This window comes from Oryctolagus cuniculus, chromosome 1 (assembly GCF_051225735.1).
Source record: "Oryctolagus cuniculus isolate XC-2025 breed Fujian yellow rabbit chromosome 1, ASM5122573v1, whole genome shotgun sequence".
Taxonomy (NCBI): Eukaryota; Metazoa; Chordata; class Mammalia; order Lagomorpha; family Leporidae; genus Oryctolagus; species Oryctolagus cuniculus.
The window spans coordinates 216,552,485-216,578,308 of record NC_142867.1 but is presented as its reverse complement, the minus strand read 5'-3'; the positions used below and the strand labels follow the sequence as shown (position 1 = coordinate 216,578,308).

General features: G+C 48.3%; 1 protein-coding gene across 3 annotated transcripts in view; it reads right to left on the bottom strand.

Annotated features, from left to right (window-relative positions):
- The window catches only part of SNX30 (sorting nexin family member 30), a 151,867-nt gene that overhangs the window by 52,697 nt on the left and 73,346 nt on the right, over nt 1–25,824 (bottom strand). For all 3 annotated transcript variants that reach the window (XM_089301652.1, XM_051843080.3, XM_089301653.1), the window contains exon 4: nt 1,878–2,036. In XM_089301652.1, the coding sequence (XP_089157778.1) occupies nt 1,878–2,036 (159 nt within the window). The remainder of the gene's footprint in view (nt 1–1,877; nt 2,037–25,824) is intronic.

Genomic DNA, 25,824 nt, shown 5'->3' with positions numbered 1-25,824 from the left:
GGGTGGCAGCATCCCAACCACTTAAGCCACCACTGCTACTTCCCAGGGTTTGTGTTAGCGGGAAGCTTGAATTGAGAGCAGAGCCAGGAATTGAACCCAAGTACCTGGGATGCAGGTGTGCTACCCAGCATCTTACCCACCAGGCCAAACGCCCACCCACTACTTCATGCAAATCACTAGCGTCCGGCGGGCCAAGCTTTCCCCACTTTTCTCTTTCGTTCAGTAAAGATGACCAAGCACAGGGGCTGGAGTAAGAAAGTGAGCTGCAGAGCCGGCGCTGTGGTACAGTGGGCTCAGCCATCGCCTGTGGCGCCAGTTTGAGTCCCAGTTGCTCCTCTTCTGATCCAGCTCTCTGCTTTGGCCTGGGAAAGCAGTAGAAGATGGCCCAAGTGCTTGGACCCCTGCACCCACCTGGGAGACCTAGAAGAAGCTTTTGGCTCCTGGCTTTGGCCTGGCCCAGCTTCGGCCACTGTGGCCATTTGGGAAGTGAACCAAAGGTTGGAAGACTCCTCTCTCTCTCTGCCTCTGCCTCCTGTAACTCTGACTCTGCCTTCAAATAAATAAATACATCTAAAAAAGAAAGAAAGAAAGAAAGAAAGAAAGAAAGAAAGAAAGAAAGAAAGAAAGAAAGAAAGAAAGAAAGAAAGAAAGAAAGAAAAGGAAAAAGAAAGAAAGAAAGAAAGAAAGAAAGAAAGAAAGAAAGAAAGAAAGAAAGAAAGAAAGAAAGAAAGAAAGAAAGAAAGTGAGTTGCACTTTCGGAGAGCGGGATGGATTTTACTTTGAGTGTAAATTAAAGGAACTACATCTGAGGATCAGTTCACCCAGAAATAATTACTTTATAAAGCATACAAATTCAACCTGTGGTGAAAACGGCCTCTAGGAAAAACAGACAATGAACAGGAATATCAACAAGGCTAAATGCCAAATGAGGTTTCAGAGATAAAGACGAGACTTTGCCAAGTGGTTTCCACTGAGTGGAGGATGGAGCCCTCTCTAAAGCCTCCAACACCCACCAGGGGTACCTGCAAGCAATTCCCGACTTTGCAATTTAGAAAAGAAAACTGGGAAGCACGTGGGCCCTGATTGCCTTGCCATCACGGGACCCTCTGTGTCCGGCCGAGTATGGGAATGTGATACCTGAAACTAACCAGATGGACCTGGAAGGAAAGAGCAGGAGAGTTTGAACACGGGGCCCCTCTCCGCAGAGAGTCAGAGTGGAGCCCCTCAGATGTTCTGGTCAGTTCTGCCACCGGGAAGCACAGAGCAAAGCTAATGTACAACCAAACTGAGTTTGAAAGCCTAGGATCTGACAGCTAGGTAGGACCCAAAGATCTCTCTGGCGAAAGCTTGGGAAACGTTCACCGGACAAGAACGGGGCTGCAGGCAAGGGACGGTCAGCCTGATCCAGAGGGGAGGCGGGACCTCAGGGGCCAGAGAGGCCTGGCTGCAAACCCGAGTGATGCCGCTTGAACAAGCGGGAGCCCTCTGAGCTTCAGATCCCGTCTGCAAAGTGAGGCTGCAAGCAAGCGCAGCGTTCCTGTGGAGGGCGCTCTCTCCACGTGCGGCAATCTCCCTGCCCACTGGCTCCACGGAGCCAAGGCTGCCGAGGGGCGCTTCAGGAAATGCTTCCCTGTTTCTGACAAGTGAGAACCTCACTTCCTCCACTGGCTGCGGAAGAGGGCGGCTGGGGGGTGGGGGGGCGTCTCCTGAATTCTAACCCAGAACCAGGCACATGGGCACCCAGGAGTGCAGCGATCTTCCGGCACCTGCTACAGCGGGCCGTGTGCGGAGGTGGCTTGTGGGAGACCAAGCCGGGGTTTCCTGAAAGAGCTCGAGGAATGACAGCTGGGGGAGGAACACGCGCGATCCGTCCTTACCTTAGCAGTGAGGAAGACGTTAAAGTGTTCATTGAAAGACAGCACGGGGTGATCCGTAATTCTTTTCAGGAATTTATCCAACGCTTTTCTTCTGGTCTCCACAAACTCTTCCGAAAAGCGATCCACGACGCCTTTCACCACAAACTTCTCGGGAAGCGGCTGTGAGGAAACACGGAGGGAAACGTCCAGAATGACTGAGGGGAGGTGCAAGGAGAAGCGGCCAGGCCGGCACCCATTCCCAGCACCCATCTTAGCAAGACTGGCGTCCCTTAACTGATCAGGTTGGCTGGTAGCAGCTAATACGAACATTAAAAAAAATAAAACAGATGGAGTAAATCACCATTACTTTTTCTATTTCATAATGCAAGGAATAAAACACTATCCCCGAAACACAGAAAAGTGATTATCTATCCAGGAAATTTAATAGGTATAGTTTCATAGTTATAATCTAGTTTCATAGCTTATGAAATGCTTCATTAAAAATTCTTCTTCATTACTACTACCACAGAGAAACAGAGTATTTCTTATGCATAATTTTTAAATATTTGAGTTACAAAATGTTAAAAGAAAATTTACATTAAAAATGGGCAAATGGGGCCAGCCTTGGGGTGTAGTAGGCTGAGCCTCTGCCCGTGGCACCAGCATCCCATACAGGCACTGGGTTGTATCCTGGTTGCTCCTCTTCCAATCCAGCTCCCTGCTAATGGCCTGGGAAAGAAGCAGAAGATGGCCCAAGTGCTTGGGCCCCTGCACCCACACGGTAGACCCAGAAGAAGCTCCTGACTCCTGGCTTCGGGTCAGCTTAGCCCTAGCCGATGCAGCCATTTGGGGAGTGAGCCAGCAGATGGAAGGCCTCTCTGTCTCTTGCTCTTTCTGCCTCTCACATAAATAAATCAATCTTTAAAAATAGGCAAATGACCTAACAGATATTTCTCCAAAGAGCAGAAAGCCAACAAGCACATGAGAAGATGCTCAACAAGAGAGAAGTATAAATCAAAGCATACTGAAATACTATTTCACATCCACTAGGATGACCATAGTTTAAGAAAAAAAAATGTGAGGATGTAGAGAAATCGGGGCCCTTAGACAGGGCCAGAGTGAATGTAAAATGGTGTAACCACTGTGCAAAACACTTTGGTGGTTTCCAAGAAGTTAAATACAGAATTAACATGATCCAACGATTCTACCTGTATATTCCCTAAAGAATTAAAAGCAAGTGTCCAGAGACTGGCACTGTGGATAGTGGGTAAAGCTGCCACCTGCAGTGCCAGCATCCCATATGGGTGCCAGTTCAAGTCCCAGCTGCTCCACTTCTGATCCAGCTCTCTGCTATGGCCTGGGAAAGCAGCACAAGATGGTCTAAGTTCTTAGGCCCCTGCACCCACATGGGAGACCTGGAGGAGGCTCCTGGCTCCTGGCTTGGGACTGGCACAGCTCCAGCCATTGCAGCCATTTGGGGAGTGAACCAGCAGATGGAAGACCTCTCTCTCTGCCCCTGCATCTCTGTAACTCTCCCTTTCAAATAAATAAATAAATCTTTTTTTTTTTTTTTTTGATAGGCAGAGTGGACAGTGAGAGAAAGAGACAGAGAGAAAGGGCTTCCTTTGCCATTGGTTCACCCTCCAATGGCCGCCGCGGCCGGCGCACCACGCTGATCCGATGGCAGGAGCCAGGTGCTTCTCCTGGTCTCCCATGGGGTGCAGGGCCCAAGCACCTGGGCCATCCTCCACTGCACTCCCTGGCCACAGCAGAGAGCTGGCCTGGAAGAGGGGCAACCAGGACAGAATCCGGCGCCCCAACCGGGACTAGAACCTGGTGTGCCAGCGCCGCTAGGCGGAGGATTAGCCTAGTGAGCCGCGGCGCCGGCCTAAATAAATAAATCTTAAAAAAAAAAAAAAAAGCAGGTGTCCAAACAAAAATCTGGACATATATGGTCATTGTATCCCTGTAAAACAATGGCCAAAAGGTGGACACCACACAAATGTCCATCAATGGGTGAACTGATGAACAAAATATCGTATATCCAAATAATTAAATTTTATTTAGCCATAATAAGGAATGCAATACTGAAACATGCTACACTGTGGATGAATCCTGAACGCATGATTATGACAAGTGAAAGGACCTAGATACAAAAGGCAATATATGCTCTCACTTATATGAAATGTCAAGCAGTCGGCAGGGGCAAGTGCTGTGGCGTAGTCAGCTAACATTCTGCCTGCGATGCTGGCATCCCATATTGGCACTGGTTCGTGTCCCGGCTGCTCCTCTTCCCATCTAGCTCTTTGCTGTGGCCTGGGAAAGCAGTAGAAGATGGCCCAAGTCCTTGGGCCCTTGCACCCACGTGGAAGACCCAGAAGAAGCTCCTGGTTCCTGGCTTTGGATGGGCCCAGCTCCAGCCATTGCAGCTATTTGGGGAGTGAACTAGTGGATGGAAGATATCTCTCTCTGTCTGTAACTCTGCCTCTCAAAAAAGTGAATAAATTTTTTTAAAGATTTATTTTTATTTATTTGAAAGACAGAGTTACAGTGAGAGGTAGAGACAGAGAGAGAGGTATCCATCCGCTGGTTCACTCCCCAGTTGGCCGCAACGGCCAGAACTGTGCCGATCAGAAGCCAGGAGCCAGGAGCTTCTTCCAGGTCTCTCACATGAGTGCAGGGGCCCAAGCACTTGGGCCGTCTTCTACTGCTTTCTCAAGCCATAGCAGAGAGCTGGATCGGAAGAGGAGCAGCCGGGACTAGAACTGGCGCCCATATGGGATGCTGGCGCTTCAGGCCAGGGCTTTAACTTGCTGTGCCACAGCACCAGCCCCATAAGTGAATAAATCTAAAAAAAAAAAAAAAAAAAAAAAAAAAAAAAAAGAAAGAAAGAAAGAAAGAGAGAGAGAGAGAGAGAAAAGAAATTGGCAATCCAGAGAGACAAAGAGTGGACGAATGGCTGCCAGGGCTGGAGGGCCAGTGGCTTGGGGGCAGCTGCCTCATGGGTACAAGGTTCCTTCTGGGAGCAATGAAAATTGTGAACTCCAGAAGCTGGTGATGTACACTGTGACTGTGCTTGATGCCACTGCATTGTAGGCTTTAAATAGGTCAAAAAGGTTAACTTTAAAAGGCAGAGTGGCAGAATGACAGAAAGGGAGATCTTCCATTTGCTGGTTCACTCCCCAAATAGGACAACAGCTGGGGCTAATACAGGCAAAGCCAGGAGCTCCATCCAGGTCTCCCCTGTGGGTGCAGGAACTCAAGCACATGAGCCATCATCCATTGCCTTCCAGGTGCATCAGCAAGGCGCTGGATTGGAAGTGGAGTAGCCAGGACTCAAACCGGCACCCCAATGTATGAACTGGGCATCCCAAGTGGCAACTTAACGTACTGTACCACCATGCTTGGTCCCTATGTGTTTGTTTGTTTGTTTGTTTGTTTTTTACAATACAAAAGCTTATTACATATCCCTAAGTCATAAACAGGATGATAATGCTAGTACCATACCATTAATCTACTACTCACCCTGACAAGCAGAACACCACAACAAAGCCAGTGTCAGCTAATCACCAATCAGATCAAATCAGAAACCTGGCCGGTGCCGCAGCTCAATAGGCTAATCCTCCGCCTAGCGGCGCCGGCACACCGGGTTCTAGTCCCGGTTGGGGCACCAGATTCTGTCCCGGTTGCCCCTCTTCCAGGCCAGCTCTCTGCTGTGGCCCGGGAGTGCAGTGGAGGATGGCCCAAGTGCTTGGGCCCTGCACCCCATGGGCGACCAGGAGAAGCACCTGGCTCCCGCCTTTGGATAGGCGTGGTATTGGAGGGTGAACCAACGGCAAGAGGAAGACCTTTCTCTCTCTCTCATCTCTCTCACTGTCCACTCTGCCTGTCAAAAAAAAAAAAATCAGAAACCTGCCTCTTCCTATCCTCCACGAGGGACCACAACCCTACATTTTTTTGTTCCTTGCCTCCTAAACCTTATAGCATTTAAAACAATGCGTTGGCCAGCACCACAGCTCACTAGGCTAATCCTCCGCCTGCGGCGCCGGTACTCCGGGTTCTAGTCCCGGTTAGGGTGCTGGTTCTGTCCCAGTTGCTCCTCTTCCAATCCAGCTCTCTGCTGTGGCCCAGGAAGGCAGTGGAGGACGGCCCAAGTGCTTGGGCCCTGCACCCACATGGGAGACCAGGAGGAAGCACCTGGCTCCTGGCTTAGGATCGGTGCAGCGCGCTGGCCGTAGCAGCCATTTTGGGGGTGAACCAACGGAAGGAAGACCTTTCTCTCTCTCTCTCTCTCTCTAACTCTGCCTGTCCAAAAAAAAAAAAATGCATTGTTTGGCAAACTTGTTTTTGAACTTTATTAAAAACTGAACTGCTCTTTGCTTTTGTCATTCAACACTGGTTGTCTGAATTTATCCATACTGACACATGCTAGGCAGCAGGAGAATCACTTTCTTGCTCCACAGTCTCTCACTATATAAATGACCACTTGACAGCCTGTCCACCTGTTCCTCTGACTGTGCACATGGACGGTTTACAGCTTCGTGGCACTGCTAGCAACGCGGCAGTGAAGCCTCGCACAGGTGCATCACCTGGGCAGGTGTCCTTAGAGAACAAACCAAGGCAGGAACAGACAGTCAAGTGCCTTTTCCGTTAATATGTTAAGTGGGAAGTTAATACATTTTCTCAGGTTAAGCCAGCCTAACCGTTCAAGTTCAGAGTGATAGGAGATTAAATACAAGCATGTAATTCCATAAACTCCTCAAAATCCATAATATGTCAATAAGGAGATTTTGTGGACAAAAGAAACCAGAAATATATAGCAACAAGCACTACTGGGACTTAACCAACTTTAAAAAGTGGAATACTAAGCGGGAAGCTAAGAATTAGCCTAGACTTAACACAAAGCTTTAAAAGATGTAGAAAGTGACAACAGCAGCACCCCTGGGATATGAGGGAGTGCAACAGCCTCAACTTGAAAGAACTTTAAAGGTCAGGATGCTTTAGTTCTCAAGGGTGCCTTGCCTCCTGGGTTTGTCTTTTGCCTCCCCATTTCACCTGTCTGCCTTTGGCCAAATTGTGTGATCTCATGGGGCCTCAGTTTCCTCATCCATAAAATACAGGAAACAGGTTCTAGTCCCGGTCGGGGCGCCGGATTCTGTCCCGGTTGCCCCTCTTCCAGGCCAGCCCTCTGCTGTGGCCCGGGAGTGCAGTGGAGGATGGCCCAGGTGCTTGGGCCCTGCACCCCATGGGAGACCAGGAGAAGCACCTGGCTCCTGGCTCCTGCCATCGGATCGGTGCGGTGCGCCGGCCACGGCGGCCATTGGAGGGTGAACCAACGGCAAAGGAAGACCTTTCTCTCTGTCTCTCTCTCTCACTGTCCACTCTGCCTGTCAAAAAAAAAAAAAAAAAAAAAAAAAAAAAAATACAGGAAACACAGAACCCATTTCACAGGGTTGCTCCGAGAGTTAGATCAGTCACTAATCCAGAAAGGCTTTGAAAGACGCCTTCCGCAGAGTAAATACTCAGTGAGAACCTGGGTGCTTTTTGCAAGTGGCTGCAGCTTCAGGAACAGCCAGTGTTTATTTAACCCTGAGATGGTGGCAGGGTACAGAGGAGAGCCCTAAGAACACTGGGGGACAGCTTTAAAGCTGATCAGGCAGCTTTTTTTAAAGATTTTTTTTATTTATTTGACAGGTAGAGTTACAGACACTGAGAGAGAGAGAGACAGAAAGGTCCTCCCTCCGTTGGTTCACTCCCCAAATGGCCGCCACCGCCGGAACCACGCCGATCGAAAGCCAGGAGCCAGGAGCCAGGAGCTTCCTCCTGGTCTCCCATGCGGGTGCAGGGCCCAAGCACTTAAGCCATGCTCCACTGCCTTCCTGGGCCCCAGCAGAGAGCTGGATTGGAAGAGGAGCAGCCGGGACTAGAACCGGTGCCCACATGGGATGCTGACGCTGCAGGAGGAGGATTAACCAAGTGAGCCACAGCGCCAGACCCCGAATCAGGCAGTTTTAAGGGAATGATTTTGGAAATGAAAGAAAAGAGGGAAACAGAGTCCAGGATAAAATGGACAGAACCACATGGGAGGAGCAAGCCCAAGTTCAATGCCCACCGAAGCTTGTCTTTGGATGGAGTCTGGGAAAGGCACCCTGGGTCAGAAGTACAGGCCACCCAGCTCAGCGGCTGGCCAGTGAAAGCACTAAGGAGACTACCTCAGTAGGGTCTGGCCATCCTTTAGAACAACTTCCGTATTCTGGTCACGTCCTCTCTCATTCCTCCGGGCAGCCATTCTCATACTGCAACCTTCCAGGTTAAGCAGGTTCCCATCTCTCTGAAGTAGGAACCAGGTTTGAGAACATCGCGTGGAAATTCCCTAGCCATTCTGCTGCCTGCACAGCAACCCATGTACTTGGCACTCCTCTTGCCTGCATGCGTTAGATCCCTGTGGACGACACAGCCCTCCCCAGAGCTGTTTCATCTGTGTCCTTGCCCCGATTAACTCTCTATGGTGCACCTGTCATCAGCAGCTTTCTCTCCCTTGTACCTTCAACATCTGCCTATCCAGTTCTACTCCCAGAGTCTACACAAATATGGCCGGTTCTCTATCTGGAAAAAAAAAAAAAAAAAAAAATTCCAACCACCCCTTGACCTTACATTTTTTTCTTCACTCTCCTTCCCGTCTCAACATTTTCAAAAAGAGTCACTTGGCCGGCACCGCAGCTCAGTAGGCTAATCCTCCGCCTGTGGCGCCGGCACCCCGGGTTCTAGTCCCAGTTGGGGTGCCGGTTCTGTCCTGGTTGCTCCAGCTCTCTGCTGTGGCCCTGGAGTGCAGTGAAGGATGGCCCATGACCCGCATGGGAGTCCAGGAGAAGCACCTGGCTCCTGGCTTCGGATCAGCGCGGTGCGCTGGCCACAGCGGCCACTGGGGGGTGAACCAACGGAAAAAGGAAGACCTTTCTCTCTGTCTCTCTCTCTCACTGTCCACTCTGCCTGTCCAAAAAAAAAAAAAAAAAGCATCACTTTTCTCGACTTCTACTCTTTCCATTCTCAGCCCCAAGCTCCAGAACAAAACCAGCTTTGGTACTGCCTTCAGTGCTGCGTTTCCCTGCTCTACCCCCACTCAGTGGAGAAACTGATCTTTTGAAGATGATTCCACAATGACTTTCTAATAACTAAATCCAGTGGATATTTTTAAATTTTTTTTATTTTCATTTTATTTGAAAGGTAGAAAGAGAGAGAGGACAGAGACAGGGAAACAGAGCGTTCAGCTGCTGGTTCACTCCCTGTATGCCTGCAGCAGCCTGGTCTGTGCCAGGCCAACACGAGGAGCCCAGAACTCCGTCTGGGTCTCCTACATGAGTGGCAGGGTCCCAGCTGCTTTATAGCCATCATCGTCTACCTCCCAGGGTACGCGTTCACAGGAAATGGGATCAGAAGGGGAGACGGGACTCAAGCCAGGCACTCCGATACAGCAACAAGCAGTCTCCGTAGATACTTCTGTTCTTCCCTCCTGAGTCCTGCTGAGCACACCCTCATTTAATTCTGCTAAGACTGGGGAGGAAGGCCTAACGAGCAAGTAACTGGTTACATGTGCCTCCTACAACATCACAGGCGGCCTCTGGAAAAAGTAGTCTGTTCCTAAGATTTAGTGCACTCATTTTGTGTTTAATGCACTGGGGAACTTGCCATTTAAGGGACCCCTGGGGTGAATCCTTCTGCAAAGAGAATTTCCTTCTGTACTGAGCCTCATTACTCCCAGATGGCTACTTCCAAAAACTTGGCTTCAGAAATGTGTTCCCTCCTTTTTCAAGCTTCCTAATGGGGCAAACCTACTCTAAGCCTTACCGTTGCTACTTTCTGGGTTGTTTATGCATAGGAATCTGGGTGGCTGGTGGACTCAGTGGTGTGTAAATGAATGAGGGCATGGAAACGAAGAGCCCCATGCCCCACACAGCTCCACGCACACATTAGATCCCTAATGAACACTAGGTATTTCTATGAACTTGAAAACACTGCAGACAGAAAGTAAAAACAGGTAGAATGCAGGGTGTGCTTCCATGGATCTTTGAGGTCAAAATGTTTTAAGAAATCATCTGGGCTACCACAGCATGCCCACCAGGATAGTTGTTTTAAAAATGGAAAATAACAAAAAAGAATCACACTGCATATTGCTAGCCAGGGAAAAGGTAAGAATTCAAAGTAATGTGTGTGCCATGCATCCATAACCAACTTATCTTTGACAAAGGATCTAAAATCAATCTGGAGCAAGAACAGGCTCTTCAACATGGGCATGCTGGGAGAACATGCAGAGGTATGAAGCAAGATCCCTACCTTACATTTTATACAAAAATCCACTCAAAATGGAGTAAAGACCTAAATCTAAAGACCCAATACCATCAAATTACTAGAGAACATTGGGGAAACCCTGCAAGACATTGGCACAGGCAAAGAGTTCTTGGAAAAGACCCCAAGGGCACAGGCAATCCAAACCAAAATTCACAAATGGGATTGTATCAAATTAAGAAGTTTCTGGTCAGCGCCGTGGCTCACTAGGCTAATCCTTCACCTAGAGGCGCCGGCACAACGGGTTCTAGTCCCAGTCCGGGCGCCGGATTCTGTCCCAGTTGCCCCTCTTCCAGGCCAGCTCTCTGCTGTGGCCAGGGAGTGCAGTGGAGGATGGCCCAAGTGCTTGGGCCCTGCACCCCATGGGAGACCAGGAGAAGCACCTGGCTCCTGCCATCGGATCAGCGTGGTGCGCCGGCCACAGCGCGCCGGCCATTGGAGGGTGAACCAACGGCAAAGGAAGACCTTTCTCTCTGTCTGTCTCTCTCTCACTGTCCACTCTGCCTGCCAAAAAAAAAAAAAAAAATTAAGAAGCTTCTGTACTGCAAAAGAAACAGTCGGGAAAATGAAGAGGCAACAGACAGAATGGGAGAAAATATTTGCAAACTATACAACTGGTAAAGGATTAATAACCAGCATATATAGAGATCAAGAAACACAACAACAAACCAAAAATATAGTTAAGAAATGGACAAAGGACTTAAACAAGCATTTTTCAAAAGAGGAAATTCAAATGGCCAACAGACACATGAAAAAATGCTCAGGATCACTAGCTGTCAGGGAAATGCAGATCAAAACCACAATGAAGTTTCACTTCACTCTATCAGAATGGCTTTCATACAGAAATCAACAAACAACAAATGCTGGCGAGGGTGTGGGGAAAAGGGTACCCTAATCCACTGTTGGTGGGAATGTAAACTGGTATAACCACTGTGGAAGACAATATGGAGATACCTCAGACATCCAAATATAGACCTACTATATGACCCAGCCATTCCACTCCTGGGAATTTACCCAAGGGAAATGAAACCAGCATACGAAAGAGTTATCTGTACCTCCATGTTTATTGCAGTTCAATTCACAATAGCTAAGATATGGAATCAACCCAAATGCCAGTCAATTAAAGACTGGATAAAGAAATTATGGGATGTGTACACTATGGAATACTATACAGTGGTAAAAAATGAAATCCAGTCATTTACAACAAAATGGATGAATGTAGAAAACATCATACTTAGTGAAATAAGCCAGTCCCACAGGGACGAATACCATATGTTCTCCCTGATCTATGAAAACCAACAGAGCACCTAAAAGGAAACCTGTAGAAGTGAAATTGACAATTTGAGAAGCAATGATTTTAAAAGCCCTTGTATCGACTGTTGAGGAACAGTTTTTTTATACTATTTGTTGAACTCTACTTAACATAGAGTTAAAAATATATGTATAAAATCGATTGAAAATAGATCTCAGTAAAAAATGAGTGGGAATCAGAGGCAGGAGAAAGAGGGGTGGGAGTATGGGTGGGAGGGCAGGCACAATGGGAAGAGTCACTTTGTTCCTAAAGTTCTAGTTATGAAGCATATGAAGTTTGTAACTGTAAAGCTGTTTAGTTCTGCATACATTCCTTCGGACTCACTTCTAAGGATACAGTTTAAAAACTTGCCATCAAGGCTGGCACGGCAGCTCAATAGGCTAATCCTCCACCTAGCGGCACCGGCACATGGGGTTCTAGTCCCGGTTGGGGCGCCGGATTCTGTCCCGATTGCCCCTCTTCCAGGCCAGCTCTCTGCTGTGGCCCGGGAGTGCAGTGGAGGATGGCCCAAGTGCTTGGGCCCTGCACCCCATGGGAGACCAGGAGAAGCACCTGGCTCCTGCTTTCGGATCAGCGTGGTACGCTGGCTGCAGCGCACCAGCCATGGCCGCCATTGGAGGGTGAACCAACGGCAAAAGGAAGACCTTTCTCTCTGTCTCTCTCTCTCTCACTAACCACTCTGCCTGTCAAAAAAAAAAAAAAAAAAAAACCTTGCCATCGGACTCCAAATCTCCTTAAGCTGAGTGGTGAAAATGCCATCTTATGTGTTAAGGAGGAGAGGGAGGGGTGGGAGGGAGGGTACGCTGAGAAGAATGAAGAATCACTATACTCCTAAGGCTGTACTTACGAAATGCATGAAGTCTGTATTCCTTAAATACAAGGTTTCTTTAGGGGGAAAATAAATAAATAAAATGAAAGTATGGGATATGTACACCATGGAATACTACACACAGTGGTAAAAAAACAAAAAAGAAATCCAGTCGTTTGCAACAAAATGGATGAAAATGAAATCCAGTAATTTGCAACAAAATGGATGAAACTAGAAAACATTATACACAGTGAAATAAGCCATTCCCAAAAGGACAAACACCATATGTTCTCCCTGACCTGTGATAACTAATCGAGCACCTAGAAGGCAATCTATAGACATGAAACTGACACTTTGAGAAGCAATGAGTTTGAACAGCCCTTGGCTCGACTGTGGAGGAACAGCTTTGTTTTTCATACTATTTGTTGAACCTTTACTTAACATAGAGTTAATCATATATGTATAAAGTTAATTGAAAATAGATATTAGTAAAAAATAAGGATGGGTATAGGAGAGGGAGGAGGGGTAGGAGGGCAGGTACAGTGGGAAGAATCATGTTCCTAAAGTTGTAAATATGAAATGTATGAAGTTTGTATTCCTTAAATAAAAGATTTCGGGGGGGGGGGCGGGGGCAGAGAAGTGATGTGTGTGGCCTTCATGCCAAAAATCTGAAGTTACATCAATGTAAGTCAGGAACTGTCATATATATGTTGGAAATGTCCCCTAAAAAATCCTATATGCAAACCATTGCAATACCCACGAAATACACAAAGGTTTAATCCTGGAATATTGACATTTTTATAACACCTGAAACTTTGGCAAAGAACTTGCACGTATATTATATTCCACAGTAGTTTGTAAACCTGTTTTGTAATCTGTAAAACAAAACTACATTCCCTGAGGTGGGCACTGTGGCCAGCAGACTGAAGCGCAGATGGGAGGCTCACATCCCACAGTGGAGCACTGGTTTGAGTCTCAGTGCTCTGCTTCCGATCTGATTTCCTACTGTTCACCCCGGGAGGCAGCAGATGCTGGCTGAAGTACTTGGGCCTCTGCAACCCACACGGGAGAACAGCACAGAGTTCTGGACTCCTGGCTTCAGCCTGGCTGTTACAAGTATTTGGGGATGAACAGATAGAAGATCTCTCTCTCTCTCTCTCCCTCCCTCCCTCCCTCCCTCTGTCACTCAGCTTTCAAATAAAGAAATATATCTTCTTTCAAAAACACATTTCCTTTGTTACTGAAAAGCTATTTCTGGGTAGGAAATCTGGACAAATATTGCAATTGCTAACTCCTGCAATGTCCAAGTTCCTCTTTTCTGCATTTGAACAAGTATATTTAGTGCACATCTACTACATGACAGAAACTGATTTTTCCTATCTTTGTCAAATCAATATAAACCATCACTTCTAGGAAAATATTGCCAAATAAAGGAGCATCAAGATTAAAAAATAACCACCAGGACTGGCACTGTGGCATAGCATGTAAAGCTACCGCCTGCTGTGCCAGCATCCCAAATGAGTGCCAGTTCTAGTCCTGGCTGCTCTACTTCTGATCCAGCTCGCTGCTATGGCCTGGGAAAGCAGTAGAAGATAGCCCAAGTGCTTCGGCTCCTGCACCCACGTGGGAGACCTGGAAGAAGCTCCTGGCTCCTGGCTTTGGATTGGCCCAGTTCCAGCTGTTGTGGCCATTTGGGGAGTGAACCAGCAAATGGAAGGCCTTTCTCTCTGTCTCTCCCTTTCACTGTCTGTAACTATACCTCTCAAATAAATAAATAAATAAAAACCTTAAAAAAAAAAAACCTATGTATATGTAACCATTAACAATCAACTAGAGGAACCAACTAGAAAAATGAAGGTAGAATTTTTATGAATTATTTCATATTAAGAAAAACAGCTGTTGCATTACAGATTTCTTCTCATTAATTCCTAGGAGAGTTTACTGATGTTCAAAAGAAAACCGGGTATATATAAATACAAATACATCCTTCCAGTAAAACTTCCTTCATAAAAATCAAAGCAAATACTAAATTTCCAAGTGAAACAAAACACTAACAAATGTGTTTGCTTTCTCTTCCAAATCTACCTGTGCCCTCCTCCTCCTGGAATCTCTCTGCCACGTAGCCTGCAGCGAGCCAGCCAATGAGACAAATACGGAATGGGACGCAGGGTGGCAGCTGCCAAGGATGGGAGGGGGAGTGAGGAGCAGGTGTTCAGGGAGACAGAGTTCCTGCTGTCCAAGATGAGCATGTTCTAAACATCTGCTGCACAACGTGGTACCCGTCACTAACAACAGCAAAGTTCTGAGCCCAGTGTTGTGGCACAGTGTGGTAAGCCGCTGCCTGAGAGGCCGGCATCCCACATGGGAACCGGTCAGAGTCCCAGCTGCTCCGCTTCCAATTCAGCTTCCCCGCCAACGTGCCTGGGAAAGTAGAGGAAGATGGCCCAAATACTTCGGCTCCACATCCACACTGGAGACCTGGATGAAGATCCTGACTCCTAGCTTCAGCCTGGCCCAGCCCTGGCCATTGCGGCCATGTGGGGAATAAACCAGTAGATGGAAGATGTCTGTTTGTCTGTCTCTCTCTCTCTCTCTAACTCTGGCTTTCAAATAAATAATCTTTTAAAATAAACAAATAGGGGCCGGCACTGTGGCACAGTAGGCTAATCCTCCACCTGTGGGGCTGGCATCCCATATGGGCACTGGTTCGAGTCCCGGCTGCTCCTCTTCCGATCCAGCTCTCTGTTGTGGCCTGGGAAAAGCAGTGAAAGATGGCCCAAGTCCTTGGGCCCCTGAACCCGCATGGGGGACTGGGAAGAAGCACCTGGCACCTGGCTCCTGGCTTCAGATCAGCGCAGCTCCGACTGTAGTGGCCATTTGGGGAGAGAACCAACAGAAAGAAGACCTTTCTCTCTGTCTCTCCCTCTCACTGTCTGTAAGTCTACTTCTCAAATAAATAAAATAAATCTTAAAAAATAAAATAAAATAAATAATAAAATTTGTTAAAGAGGCAGATCTCCAGACCAGCGCTGTGGCACAGTAGGTTAATCCTCTGCCTGCAGTGCCAGCATCTCATATAGGTACAGGTTCTAGTCCTGGCTGCTCCTCTTCCAATTCAGCTCTCTGCTGTGGCCTGGGAGAGCAGTAGAAGATGGCCCAAGTCCTTGGGCTCCTGTACCCCCCATGGGAGACCCGGAAGAAGCTCCTGGCTCCTGGCTTTGAATCAGCGCAGCTCCAGTTATGGCCATTTGGGGAGTGAGCCAGAGGATAGAAGACCTTTCTGTCTCTACCTCTCTCTGTTACTCTACCTCTCTAATAAATACATAAAATCTTTAAAAAAAAAAAAAAAAAAAGAAACTGCTGAAGATTGTAGAAGTATGCAAAACACAATTTTATATATATAAAAAAAGAGGTAGATCTCATGTTAAATATTCTTACCACAAAAGCAGACACAAGGAAACTTATAGAGGTGATGGCTATGTTTATTCCCTTGATTGTGGTATCCATATAGTGAGTGTATATAAGTTCAACAAACTGCGCACATTAAATACAGATAGCTTCTTCCTATATCAATTATACCTTAGTTAGATATTTTTAAAAACTGAGCAAAGAAAGAAAAGGTCAGAGCAGAGACTTTCTGGTGGTGCCAACCATCACATAACAAAGCAAGCCACAGGGAACTGCCATGATAAGATGACAAACACACCTAGCGCATTTCTAGTTCCAAACCAGCACTGGAAGATTCCAGAGGCGGGCGTTGGGTCAAGAGGCTAAGATGCCCTCCACCCAGATCAGAGTTGCTAGATGTGAGTTCTGGCTCAGCTCCTGATCCCAGCCTCCTGCCAATGCAGACCCTGGGAGGCAGCAGGGATCATGGCTCAGCAGCTGGGTTTCTGCAACCCATGTGGGAGACCTGGGTTAAGTTCTTGGCTCTCAGGCACATGGGGAGAGAGCCAGAGGATCGGGGCATGCCATCTTTCTGTCTGTCTCTGTCCCTCGATAAACACATACATTTTTAATTCCAGGAGGAACAAAGCAATACAAAAAAAAAAAAATTTGTCATAGCACCAGAAAACACAAAAGGGCACTGATAATGGGCCAGAACTTGTTAAAGACACAAAACAGAAAAGATCAGCTGGAGAGAAAAGTCAATCAACAATCTCGTGATTCTACTCAGGGAGTGAGAGGCTGGGTGTCTCCTGCAGAGTCCTCAGAGGCAGCCAAGTGCAGAGCCCCAGGGACAGGAAACAAGGGTAGCCCTTGGGACCGTGGGTAGCAGGCAGCTCAAGGTGTGGTGCCTACCCAGGGCTACCCACTGGCTGGCCGCTCAACTGCAACTTCACGCGGTCCCAGTGAGGCCAGCGAAAGTCGGGATTTTATCTCCATGCTCCTAATATAAACAGCTGAAAGCTCACTAATTCTCAAATATTTTTAACAACAGCTGGCTTAGGACAGCAAAAAAGAAAAAAAAAAAAAAAAAAAAAGGAACTAACCACCATTCCTCCAGATTTCCCAACTGAATTGAAAAGACCCTGAAGGTTCCCTTGAAAAATGAAAGACGTGTGAACAGTTCGAAAAGCTCTAAACGGCAGGTGTACGGGAAGAGGGGGAGGTGGGGGCAGAGGCAGGACTTCCGTAATCAGACACTGAAATGCGCTGTGGAGTGACAGTAACCACACGCGGTGGAGGGGCACCAGACCAGAGATATCAATGAACCTAAAGGCTCAGACACAGCCCCCGAACACCCAAGTCTAACTCTCGCCACAGCCGAACACCTAAGTTATGATACAGGTGACTGACTGGTCACAGCTGGCTCTGAAACAACTCATATACCATTTGGAAAAACAAAATCCTCACATCAGAATAAGGTCTAGATTTAAACTTAAAAATGAAAGCATAAGCGTAATAGAAGCGAATAGCAGAATATATATATATAACGATCTAGGTTTAAAAACAAGTTTTAGGGGCAGGCATTCAGCCCAGCAATTAAGATGCCAGTAGGACTCCCAGCCCCAGCCTCCGGGTAATGCAGACCCTGGGAGGCAGCAATGATGACTCAAGAAAGTGGTTCTAGGGCTGGTGCTGTGGCACAGAGGGTTAAAGCACCGGCCTGCAGCACCAGCATCTTTTATAAGCGCCAGTTCTAGTCCTGGCCACTCCATTTCTGATCCAGCTCTCTGCTATGGCCTGCAAAGGCAGTAGAAGATGGCCCAAGTCTTTGGGCCCCTGCACCCGCACGGGAGACCCAGAAGAAGCTCCTGGTTCCAGGCTTCAGATCAGCTCAGCTCTGGCCTTTGTGTGAGTGAACCAGTGGAAGGAAGACTCTCTCTCTCTCTCTCTGTAACTCTTTCAAATAAATAAATAGTATTCTAAAAAATAAAAACAAAGTGGGTTCCTCCCATCCATGTGGAAAACTAATTGTGTTCCCAACTCCTAGCTTCAGCCCTGGCCCAATTCCAGCTGCTTCTGGCATTTGGGAAAGGAAGCAGCTATGGCAGTGTTTCTCTCTCTCTCTCTCTCTCTCTCTCCCTCCCTCCCTCCCTCCCTCCCTCCCACATAGACAGCTAAATGCTTAATGGAAAAAAGAAGCAGGCTTCGAGGCCAGGAACTGAAAAGGAAAGATTAACCCGGATGAGAGAAAAAGAGTCTTTATTTTTAATGGAACCAGCTCTAAGATAAATGACATCTAAAGGAAAAACCAGATACTCCCAACTGAGGTACCACTAAGGAAGAAGGAAAAAAAAAAGTAGGGAAAGGAAGAGCATTTCACAAAGGAAATGTCAGTATCTAACAAGCCATGAGCAAATACCCAACTTAATGTCTAGAAATGAATTCAGAATGGATTAAAGATCTCACAGAGAGAGTGAAAACCTTAGAAGAAAATACAGATGGATCCCTGTGACTCTGGATTTACCCAGTGGTTTCTTTTTTAAAAAATGTTTAAATTGTAAATGTTTATTCATTTTCAACAGATTCAATATGGTTTGTAGCCACCGTTCTGTTATCTCCTTCCTCCCTCCCTCCCTTCTTTTCCCTCCCACCCTCTTTCTTTCTTTTCTTTTAGTTTTTGAGATAACATATTTTAAATTTACATTTTGGCTTAATACTTCACCAAATAAAGTTTAACAAGTAAAAAGCAAAAAGGACCCGAATTTAGTGGGAATAGGCAGTGGCTATAAACAATAATTGAATGGAAAAATGACCAGTTCAGGACCGGCACTGCAGCACAGCAGGTAACCTGTGGTGCCAGTATCCCATATTGGCACCGGTTCAAGTCCTAACTGCTCCATTTCCTATCCAGATCCCTGCTAATGAGCCTGGGAAAGCAGTGGAGGATGGCCCAACTCCTTGAGCCCCTGTACACACATGGGAGACCTAGAAGAAACTCCTAGCTCCTGGCTTCAGATTGTCCCAGCTCCAGCCATTGCAGCCAATTGGGAAGTGAACCAGTGAATGGAAGACATCTCTCTCTCTCTCTCTCTAATTCTGCCTTTCAAATAAATTTTTTAAAAGGAAGGAAGGAAGGGAGGGAGGGAGGTAGGGAGGGAAGGAGGACCATTTCATCCATATACAGCCAATTTTTTTCTTCAGATTTATTTATTTATTTATTTATTTGAGAGGAAGAGTTACAAACAGAGAGAGAGAAACAAAGAGATCTTCCTTCCATCTCCTGGTTCATTCCCCAGATGGCTGCAATGGCCGGATCTGGGCCGATCTGAAACCAGGAGCCAGGAGTTTCTTCCATGTCTTCCACGTGTGTGCAGGGGCCCAAGGCCTTGGGCCATCCTCCACTGCCTTCCCAGGGCATCAGCAGGGAGCTGGATCAAAAGTGGAGCAGCCAAGACTCCAACTGGAGCCCACATGGGATGCCAACGCCTCAAGCAGAGGCCTAACCTACCACGCATGCCACAGCGCCAGCACCACATAGAGCAAATTTTAAAGTAATCGCATGGGCCGGTGCTGTGGCGTAACTGGTGAAGTCGCAGCCTAGAGTGCCAGCATTCCATATGGGCGTCAGTTCGAGTCCTGGCTGCTCCACTTCAGATCCAGCTCTCTGCTATGGCCTGGAAAGCAGTAGAAGATGGCCCAAGTGCTTGGGCCCCTGCACCCTGTGTGGGATAGGCACAGCTCCAGCCGTTGCGACCAATTGGGGAGTGAACCATCAGATGGAAGACCTCTCTCTCTCACTTTCTCTCTCTCTCTGCTTCTCCTCTCTCTGTGTAACTCTTTCAAATAAATAAATAAATATTTTTTTAAAAAACTGTATTTTGAAAGAAACCACCAAGAAACTAAAGAAACAACCAATCTACTGAATGGGAGAAGATTTTTGCAAATCATATATCTGGTGAGGGACTTGCATCTAGACATATAAAGAACTATTAAAACATAAGAATAAAAATACAACTCATTTTTTTAAAAATTGAAGAAGCAGAGAGGCAGACAAACAGACAGAGACAGAGAGCTCCCATTCGCTGGTTCAATCTCTAAACACCTGCAATGGCCAGACAGGGCCTGGGTGAAAGCTAGGAACTGGGAATGCAATCCAGGTCTTCCACGAGCTGCAAAGAGCCCAGTGACTGCAGGCATCACCGCTGCCTCCCAGGGTCTGCACTGGGGGAAGCTGGAGTCAGGAGCCAGAGCTGAACGCCAAACTCACGCTCTCCAGTATGGGAGGGATGGGGCATCTCACTGGTGTCTGAGCCACCGAACTAAATGCCCACCCCAACAACCCAACATGTAAGTAGTCAAAGGATCTGAATAGACACAAGGGGTTTTAAAAATTTCATGGAAAATGGAAATTACTAAAAAGCTGTGCATGAATTTTTTTTTGCACAAAAATTGATTGCTACTACAGGAGCTAGTGTGTAGCACTAAGAGTACCACACTACTTTGAAAGGAGGCCTTATCAGAGCAACTGGAATTCTGCTAAGGCTGAAGCAAGAACAAACATCAAATAGACGGCAAGGCTTGGGTGGAAAAACAGTGAAATCACTGTTGCTTTCTGACAGGTTTATGGAGACAAGACCTCCCCCAGATCAGCAGGTCATACACCAGTAACCTGCTTTAAAAAGGGACAAGATGGGGTCGGGAACATGGTGCAGCAGCCCATACCCCACATCAGAGTGGCTGGTTCAGGCCTGGGCTCCCCCCCCCCCCAGCTCCGACCCAGCTTCCTGCTCACGCACACCCTGGGGGGCAGCAATGAGGGCCCCTGCCACCCACGTGGCAGACAGGAGTGAGTCCTTGGTTCCTGGCTTTAGCCTGACCCAGCCCTGGCTGCTGTGGGTATCTGAGGAGTGGGCCAGTGGATGAGAGGCCTCTTTCTATCTGTATCTTTCTCTCTCTCTCTCTCTCTGCCATTCAGGTTTTTGAAAAAAATGAAAATAATTTTTTAAAAGGCCAAGATGATGTTGAAGACGAAGCCTTCGCCAACAGACCAGCCACGTCAATCTGCCAGGAACAAAATCCAGATTACGCACACCCTAGCTGAAGAGGACTGACAGCAGACGCCCCAGCAGGTCAGCGTACACACTGACACAGCAAACCTCCTGCTCGACGGGTCAAGCTGCCGTGCCCGGGGCGGCTGCACACGAGAGCGCGGCTGTCCGTGGAAAGCTGACGGAGGTGGGAGAGGCGAGCCTGCAGCATTTCTCCACGGGACGGGAACAGCGGCAGAACCACGGCCCGACCAGTGTCCTCCTGAAGACAAAGCAGTGGCTACCAGGAGGCGGCAGTGGCCCAATCAAAGCCAGGAGTGGAAGGCTCAGGGCCAAAAACTGACCCTTGGTTTTGGGGGGATGCTCAAGGAATTCCGTTTTTGTTTTGTTTTGTTTTTTACTTTTAAAGGCCAAATAGTGATAACTTCTGCATATCTGGAGAAAGTCAGCCAAAGCTGCACCAGTGACATGCCCAGAACAGCCTCACCAGAGCCCTGCCCCCCCCGCCACGTCCCTGCTCATTCCTCTCATCAAACAGGGTCTCGGGGAATCATAAATCCACCTGCCAGTCCTCACCTGGCTGCTCTGACGTCTGTTTCCTGATCTAAAAAAAAAAAAAATCTTCAGGGGCCAACACTGTGGCATAGTGGGTAAAGCCGCTGCCTGCAGCGCCGGCATCCCATAAGGGTACAGGTTCAAGTCCCGGCTGCTCCACTTCTGATCCAGCTCTCTGCTGTGGCCTGGGAAAGCAGCAGAAGATGGTCCAAGTGCTTGGACCCCTGTACCTGCATGGGAGATCTGGAAGAAGCTCCTGGCTCCTGGTTTCAGATTGGCTCAGCTCCAGCTGTTGCAGCCATTGGGGGAGTGAACCAGCAGATGGAAGACCTCTCTCTCTCTCTCTCTCTTTCCCTCCTTCCCTCCCTCCCTCCTTCTCTCTTTCTCTACCTCTGCTTCTCGGTAACTCTCAAATAAATAAAAAATCTTTAAAAAGAAAATCCTTAAGGGCACCCCATTTTCTTCAGCTCGGAATAGAAACAAGACTGCACGGACACGGGTGAATCCCCAGGAAACACAATTCTTCCGGGATGGGCTAAGAGGCTGACATTTTCCTTACAAAAATGCCTTTAACTTGATGGAGTTAACATCAAGAAATAAAGTTTAGTTTTTAATTCCATGTTTCCACGAGCTGGCGAAGGCACCCTCAGAGCTCTCCAAGGAAGATGTACATAGGTGCAATAAATATGAAAAGACTCTCGACGACATTAACAAAAATGCAAGTCCAAACCGGCATGAGACCCCACTGCACGCCCACTGGGACAGCTACAACCATCACAAAGATGATAATAACCCGCGGTGACGAGGACGCGGAGAAACTAGAACTCCCAGGCGCTGCCCGTGGGAAGGCACTGTGATGTCACCACTTTGCGAGACAGCCAGGTGATGCCTCAACACGTTCAATGTAGGATTACATAGGATTCAGCAGATCCACGCCTCCGCGTACCCCCGAGAGAAATGAAAGCCCACATCCACGGGAAAACCTGTACACACACAACCACAGCAGCATTACTCGTAGTAGCCAACAGGCAGAAGGTACACTGTGTCCACCCAGGGTGCTTGCGAAGTCAACGTGTCATCCATCCACACGCCGAGACACCGCCCAGGGCACCGATTCCCCCCAAAACCTGCGGGCACCATTGACAGCATCACGCTGAGTAAAAGAACCCGGCCACATGGATCACTCTGCTTATAGGAAATGCCTGGGGTGGGTCAACCACAGAGACAGAAAACACAGGAGTGGCTGCCAACGGCTGGGAAAACAAGAATTTAAAAGTGACAACTAAGGGATATAAAGTGTGGGGTTTTTTGTTTTTGTTTTACTGATGAAAACTTGTGCTGATGGCCACACAACTCTATGAATATTCTAAAAGACACTGAGACCAGCGTTGTGGCACAGTGGGTTAAGCCGCCGCCTGCAAGGCCAGCATCCCATATCAGAGGGCTGGTTTGAGTGCCACCTGCTTTGCTCCCGATCCAGTTCCCTGCTGATGCACACGGACCCAGCACTCCAGCCCCTGACACACACATGGGAGACCCAGATGAAGTTCCAGGCTCCCTGCTTTGGCCTGGCCCAGCCCTGGCCTTGGCAGCCATTTGGGGGATGAAAAAGCAGATGGAAGATACCTACCCCTCTCTCTCTCTTTCTCTCTCCATGTCTCTGTCACTTTGCCTTCCAAATAAATAAAATTTAAAAAGGCAGATTCTATTGTATGTGACTGTCTCAATAAAGCTCTCCAAGGAAAGAGGAAGGGAGGGAGGAAAGGCAAGAAAGAGCAAGCAAGTTTACAGCGTCTCCATCTGAACCGAGTTCCCAGGGCAGGCGTCCCTGGTCTGACTCACAACCCCTCACTCACCCTCTGCTCCTCAGCAGGGTCACACACCAGGCCAGGAAAGTGATTAACACAAGGCTGATGCTTAGTAACAGAGAAATACCACCTAGCAGACTCTACAAAATGATGTAGTAGGGGAAAAGGGGGGTAGCTTCTGGTTTGACTTCAGTGTCTACAGCAGAGACGCTCTCCTATATTAAATCTGTCTCCAGCAAGGTGTGTGTGAGAGAACCAAGAATTTATAAAGAAATCATGTCTAATGATGGCTTCTACAGGACCCTCACCCTCCATGCATTCACCCTCACTTTAAATGCCTTGGGCATTCTGAAGCCTCTTCCATTCTCTGTGGCGTCAGCATCTGTGGACCTGTGTCGCCATATCTCACCAGCAGGTGTCGCTGTCTGACCTGCCATCTCCAGGTACCAAGCGCCAACATGCACTACCTGCCAGGAGGGGGCGCACAACCGCCCTGATGCATAGCTAGGGCAGCATATAAAGAGCTACTTCCTCCCTAAAAATACAGTGTGGGAAGAGAGAAGAGGAGAGACTATATTGGGGGTTGGGGCTGAGACCTGCCGAGTACCACCTCTGGTCAGGTGACCGGCTCACCCCACTCCCGGCAGTGACACGTGGTGCCGACAGCGGGCGCCCTTGATGTGATGTGATGAGAGTGGCAGCTGACTGCTGTGGCTTTCCTCCCCACAGCACATGACCCCAGTCAAACCACAGGGAAAATGTCAGACACCACCAGAGTCTGTAGTCTACAGAACATCTGATCAGGAAAAAACACGGGAGGACGGGGCAGCCAGGTGGCCGGTGGTTAAGCCTCTGGCTGGGACACCTGCGTCCCATATCAGCGCCTGGGTTCAATCCCTGCTCCACTCCTGATTCCAGCTTCCTGCTAATGCACACATGGGAGGCAGCAGGCCACGGCTCAAATAGTTGGGGCCCTGACATACGGGTGGGAGGCTCCCTGCTTCAGCCTGGTCCAGCCCCTGCCGGCTGTTGTGGGCATTTAGGGAGAGAATCGCAGTGAATCCGTGATGGACAATACCTCTCTTTGTCTCTCTCTAGCTTTCGAATACATAAATGAACAAAAGTTTAACTTCTTTTAAAGTTCATATGTTACGTAGTAGATCATTTCTATGCTGCTTCAATAGTGTCAGGTGGTTTTCTTGTTTTGAGGTCTATTTATTTGAAAGGCAGGACTATAGAAAGAGAGACAGACAGACAGACAGACATCTTCTATCTGCTGGTTCACTCAACAAATGGCTACAACGGCTGGGGCTGAGCCAGGCCGAAGCCAGGAGCCCGGACTCCATCCAGGTCTCCCACATAGGTGCAGAGGCCCAAGCACCTGGGCCACCTCTGCTGCTTTCCCAGATGCATTAGCAGGGAGCTGGATCGGAAGTGGAGAAGCTGGGACTCCAACCAGCACCTACATGGGATGCCGGCATTGCAGACAGCCGCCTAACCTGCTGCACCGCAACACTGGCCCGTTTTCTAGTTTTTCAAATGAAAAGCTGTGATTGAAAGAGACTGTGTAGCCGGCGCCATGGCTCAATAGGCTAATCCTCCACCTTGCGGCGCCGGCACACCGGGTTCTAGTCCCGGTCGGGGCGCCGGATTCTGTCCCGGTTGCCCCTCTTCCAGGCCAGCTCTCTGCTATGGCCAGGGAGTGCAGTGGAGGATGGCCCAGGTGCTTGGGCCCTGCACCCCATGGGAGACCAGGAAAAAGCACCTGGATCCTGGCTCCTGCCATCGGATCAGCGCGGTGCGCCGGCTGCAGTGGCGGCCATTGGAGGGTGAACCAACGGCAAGGGAAGACCTTTCTCTCTCTGTCTCTCTCTCTCACTGTCCACTCTATCTAAAAAAAAAAAAAATTAAAAATTAAAAATTAAAAAAAAAAAAAAGAAAGAGACTGTGTGCTAGACTGCTGATCCCTGGGTTTTGGCGTATGCAAAGAAAGTCCAACCATGGGGCCGGTGCTGTGGCACAGGGGTAAAGCTGCTGCCTGTGGTGACAGCATCCTATATGGGCGCCAGTTCAAGTCCCAGCTGCTCCACTTCCGATCCAGCTCTCTGCTATGGCCTGAGAAAGCACAGGAAGATAGCCCAAGTCTTTGGGCCCCTGCACCCACGTGGGAGACCCGGAGGAAGCTCCTGGCTTCTGATCAGCCCAGCTCTGGTCTTTGCAGCCAATTGGGGAGTGAACCAGTGTATGGAAGACCTTTCTCTCTGTCTCTCCCTCTCTGTCTGTAACTCTACCTCTCAAATAAATAAAAAAATAAATCTTTAAAAACAAAGAAAGTCCAGCCCTTCTTCACCTGGTGCAGGGGGCCAGAACTCAAGGACAGAGAGACTAGCAATGGGGAAGAGAGCTTCAGTAGGACTTACACTCCGGACTTTCAATCTTTAAAGAGGCACAAGTGAGAACCAGAGAACTCTCTATACCTCCCCCCAAATTATCATCCTGAAAGTGTCTACCCAGCCTCACCCAAGAAACTGACAACCTGTCTAGCCAATCAGAAGCCAAAACCTCAAAGGCGAGACACCCCACAGAGTGTCCATAAACATGCTTCCCACACATGTGATGGGCGGACCTGGGGTGAAATGCATGCCTGGGTGGGCTGCACCTTTAGGGGCTGGGCCGAGTCACACCTTCGGGAAAGATGGCGCGG